The 4,724-nt window shown below is 41.8% G+C and overlaps 1 protein-coding gene across 2 annotated transcripts; it reads right to left on the bottom strand.

Moving 5' to 3' along the window:
- Window positions 1-695: 695 nt before the first annotated feature.
- Window positions 696-4,445, bottom strand: hlx1 (H2.0-like homeo box 1 (Drosophila)). Of its 2 annotated transcripts, XM_063495476.1 has the most exons (4): window positions 3,883-4,445; window positions 3,189-3,371; window positions 2,834-3,018; window positions 696-1,512 (listed from the first exon to the last, which is right to left on the bottom strand). In XM_063495476.1, the coding sequence occupies exons 1-4, from the start codon at window positions 4,322-4,324 to the stop codon at window positions 1,183-1,185; spliced, it is 1,140 nt and encodes a 379-aa protein (XP_063351546.1). In that variant the 5' UTR covers window positions 4,325-4,445; the 3' UTR covers window positions 696-1,182. The 2 variants fall into 2 exon arrangements, with proteins under 2 accessions (XP_063351546.1, XP_063351547.1); XM_063495477.1 differs by lacking the exon at window positions 3,189-3,371.
- Between the last annotated feature and the right edge of the window lie 279 nt (window positions 4,446-4,724).

Below are 4,724 nucleotides of genomic sequence, written 5' to 3'. Positions count from 1 at the left end.
ATGTTGATTGTATCTGTCTGGATGCATAAAATATACTAATCCGGGTCCTCGTTGCTATCTGGAGCCAGTAAATGTATACAAACTGTAAATTATCCTCTGGGTGTCTCCCCCGTTTTCGGCACTGCCTGAATTAACAGCGTCCCGAGGAGAGAAATGCGCTTCCACGAGGGTAAACATTTATTTACGGTAGATTTACGAATTATTATGTTTTAAAACTAATGTTGCATTTAAAATGTTTCAACAATGATAAGTTCGTTTGGTGTTTCCAAATAATAATAAAAAATTAGCTACATATTGATATTAATCGTCTTTTATTTTTATTTTATTTATTATTTTGAACAGCAGCTACTATTTACCTTCATGAAAATAAAAAAAAATAAATTTAACAAAAGTTACCTACATGAGCGGCTTATTTTTCTGAAATGTAACTGCTGTTTGTGTTAGTTGAATTTTCTAGTTGCACTGTTTACAAGCAAACAGCCAAGCATGCATCGCACAGAATATCTTCGTTAATAGTGTGGCTATGATAGTAATAATAATAATACGATTTTCAAGGTAAGAAAACATTTTATTTACAACATTTTCAGTGCAAATTATTAACAAAATCGCATATATATATACATATATATATATATATATATATATATATATATATATATATATATATATATATATATATATATATATAACATGAACACTGGCGTGATGTTCTGAGATCTCATTCATAACGTGAAACGAGTGGTTCATAACCTCAAAATAAAATTCACAACCCCGTATTTCCTTCGCATGAGGAAAACATCATGCACACAGAAGCTCTTGAGAGGAAAACGACAGTAAGCAGACACTGGAGGAGGCCGGAAGTCTGCCTTTTGTTTCTTTTCTTTTTTCTTTAAACTTTACGTGCACTGTGGTTTTATTATAAGGCCAAAACAGAGATCAAATTTAGTAAAATTCACACCATAATCTGCAGCATGCTGGGTGTATTTTGCAATAAAGCTGTCTATTTGCGTCACGTGTTTCCAGGAATTAAACCGACCTTTCAAGTTTAACTTCTCCACCACAGCAGCGGGAAGTGATACTGCTTCCCCGGCGTCTGAACATACTGTCGTTCTTCTGTCAAAAAAAATTAATAAATTCTCGTTCTTCTAATGATTGTTCGTGACCTAAATACGCGCGGCGTCCTCATATTAGCACCTGTGATGCCGCTGTGTCTGTGACTGTGGCCGCCGTCTCTGTGCTGCTCGCCGGCGCGCTCCCGCTCATGATCACGCTGGGCTTATTGTGCTCAGAAATGTCCAAGTGTCCATCAGCGCTTTCCTCCCCGGCCTCGTCGGATTCACAATCGCTCCTGCCTTCGCTCTCACACTCAGACTCCAGCGGCTCTTTGGGCTCCCTGCCGCCGGACTCAGACAGACTCTTCTCGCCCTTCTCGTCCTTCTCCTTGTCCTTCTGGGCCTGCGCTTCTTTGGAGTGTCTCCACTTCATGCGTCTGTTCTGAAACCAAACCTTCACCTGAAAGCAAACGTTCAAGTCAAGAAGCGTTAAACTCTCTTACTCCCCTTCCCCTAAACAATCCCTAAACCTTCACACAAACTGGAGCAGCATTTCAAGGGTTAAACAGTTTTTGTTCAAGGAAAAAAAATCCCAATATTTTTTTTCTTTCCTCTCTTGTTAAAAATGAAAAATAGTCGACACAATTCAAGGCAAACCACTGCCCAGGAACATTTCACTTTACCAGGTGAATCCCACTGGTACAAAGGAGCAGTCCAAAAGCAATAAACACCACAAACGCAAATGCAAAAGCAAAAGCTATAAAACCTCTGCAGATGACAAGAAGTTGGAACCCTCATATAAAATATATCCTCAAATGTGACATAATAAAAAATATATGATTAATTAAATATGAGAATCTGTTTCTATTTTAGTTATTAGCATTAATGTTGCTTGGTGAGATTAAATGACGCTAAGTGAAGAAATGCAAACATAAAAGAAGCATGGCGAAAGGTTGCCCAATATATAGTGAGATCTGGCACATGGCAGAAGGCCTCTTAGCCAATCACATTGCACCATACAGTCACAATGCTGCCTGAGGTGGAGGTCAAAGCCTGTTAGGGTTTCAGCTTTATTACTCATTTCCTTTTTTTTCTTTGTTCTGTATATAAACGAGCCCAAAAAAGACAGAAAAAATGAAGAAGAAAAAAGATTTTAAAACAACCTTTTTGGAGAATTACAAATGTGAGGAGGCACAAAAATCATCTGACCTCCTCACTGGCTACAAGTGAGGACGCTGAGTTTGGCAACAGCTGGGTTAACTAGCCTACAGTGAAGTATGAGAAACAAGCACGCTGTGGGTATTTTACAGTGTGTGCAATGATTTAGAGGGCAGAGAGGTCAGCTTTTAGAGCAGGGGAATTAGGGTAAACATAAACTTTGACTGGGCAATTTTATGGGGGTAAATGGGTTCATAACTCGAGTGTATTTAAAATGCTTCATGTCTTGTTTTTTTATGACTCATCTTGGATCAGAACAACTTGTTGCCTTGACTTCTACTGGATCTATTTTAAAAGAAACCTTAGGTTACGTAGAATAAATATATGAAAGCAGGTTTACGTGAGCTGTTGATAAAATAAATTAATAATCTGCAAATCTGTCTCTGAGATAATAATAATAATAATAATAATAATAATAATAATAATAATAATAATAATAATAATAATAATAATAATAAGAAGAAGAAGAAGAAGAAGAAGAAGAAGAAGAAGAAGAAGAACAAAAACAATGACTAAACAGGCCAGTGCAGGCCCCATCCTCCTGAGTAAACACTGCATCTTACCTGAGCGTCTGTCAGTCCCAGCATGGCAGCCAGCTGCTTTCTGTCTGGCTTGGTGACGTACTTCTGTATTTCAAATCTTTTCTCCAGTCCTTTCCTCTGCAGGTTTGAAAACACCGCTCTGGACCATGACCTTTTCCTCTTGTACGTCTGAGGCATCGTGTCTTTTGTGAGGACAGCGTATGGACCTAAATGGAGAAAAAAGAAAGAAAAGGACAAAAGAAAAGAAAACACGATGAGGTTAAAAAACATAGACTCCAACAGTCATAGTGGACATTCTCAGCAGGTGTGTCACACATTAAAAAAAGATATTAGATTTTTTTTTCCGTCTGCTACAGTCCTATAGTGTGATGTCTACCTGGGAAGGTGTCCTGAAACTGATGCTGGCCTGATTGTCTGCTGCTGCTGCTGCCTAGTGAACTCATCATGGAGGACGCGTCGCTCATCCCGTGGTCTATGGAGGAGAAGAACTGGCTGGCTGAAGGCTGAACGGGGACGTGGATGCCTGACTGACGGTTCGAGCTAACGATGGATGCGAGATCTGTTATAGAGAGCGAGAGATGAGGGGCTTCAGTCAGCACACAGTTATCGCAGAGACACACACTTACACCTCCGCTCTTTTCTGCTGGGGGCAAACATGGTCAAGTTTAAAATAAAGTTTTGGGGGGATGGGGGGACTTTTCTGACTTTATAACCCGGATTTGATTTGGTTAAAGTATTGCGTAACAATCTTCCAGCTGCGTTGTTGCAGTTTGAAGCTGATCCTGACCTCTGACCTCTTGTTAGGGGGGGCAAGAGAGGAGAAGATTTCCCCACAGGACTCGTTAATGCGAGACTATGTGCGCCCGGACTCTGTCACCAATCTGTCAGTGTTATAAAGTGGAGCAGGTTGCTTCTGGTTTCAGTTTCTAAGCTTTGGATGTGATTTTGTGTTGTCTTCTTGTACAGCTATGTGGTATCATAGAAATATTTAAGGTAATAAACACACCCCTGTTTGTTGTTTAACCGCCTCTAAAATGTAACTTGAGTGGGATAAAAACCTCTCCGCTCACCTCTTAGTGACGACTTTTCTTTGCATTTTGGGTCAAAGTCTGTAGACAGTATCCGATCAATTCCAAATTTGAGGTCTTTGCTTGAAGGCGGGGGGGCTTGTTGGGAGTTAAATGCCGTTCTGGGGACTGAGGTTAGTTGTAGTCCGTGTCTGTGGTAGGGAGACGACGGATTCACCCTGGCACCGTACGGCTCCGGCGCAACGGGAGAAGGGCGCAGCGGAGAGTTGCCCGAGTGCCCCTGCTGTGCGCGATGGTGGTGGTGTCCCATGTGCACCATGAGGGCCGACGATCCCGGGATGTTCTCCGCATCTCCAGCCTGCAAAATGTCTGCGATGCAAAACGAGGGTTTCTTCATGGTATCCACAGCGAAGCCCCCCGCGCAGTACGCGGACCAGAGGCTGAAGTTTGATGCATAAAACGGATTGAGCCCGGCCGTGTACATCCCGGAGCTTCTAATGCGTCGCGCTGTTGCTCAGAAGTGGGTATAAAAGGACAGGCATGTAAAAAAGCACGGGTAGCGTTTTAGGAGGACAGATGATCGTGCTCTTTGTGTAAGTGCCAAATCGCTCTCTCAACTCTGAAATCCTAACCCTGCAGTTCCACTCTGAAGTTCCTCCGCTGACACTGATTGGTCGCTGTCGGAGCCAATGGATGTTTTGCATTTGCTCACATCACGCCCTTGTAAATGAGGATGATGTGTAACATAGTCTCTCTCTCTTTCACACACACACACACACACACACACACACACACACACACACACACACACACACACACACACACACACACACGACTCGTTGGAGCAATTTTGATCCTGAGATGATGGATTGATCACTTAAAGA

Source organism: Pelmatolapia mariae, linkage group LG15 (genome assembly GCF_036321145.2).
Source record: "Pelmatolapia mariae isolate MD_Pm_ZW linkage group LG15, Pm_UMD_F_2, whole genome shotgun sequence".
Classification (NCBI taxonomy): Eukaryota; Metazoa; Chordata; class Actinopteri; order Cichliformes; family Cichlidae; genus Pelmatolapia; species Pelmatolapia mariae.
This window is presented reverse-complemented; position numbering and strand designations above follow the sequence as displayed.

What these genes read in the sequence shown, in the direction of transcription:
- hlx1 (XM_063495476.1), bottom strand. Translation starts at nt 4,324, where the DNA reads ATGTACACGGCCGGGCTCAATCCGTTTTATGCATCAAACTTCAGCCTC. An exon ending in AGAAAAGTCGTCACTAAGAG is followed by an intron (nt 3,372 to 3,882) that starts GTGAGCGGAGAG and finishes TCTCTATAACAG; the next exon opens with ATCTCGCATCCATCGTTAGC. An exon ending in TGGGACTGACAGACGCTCAG is followed by an intron (nt 1,513 to 2,833) that starts GTAAGATGCAGT and finishes GTTTGCTTTCAG; the next exon opens with GTGAAGGTTTGGTTTCAGAA.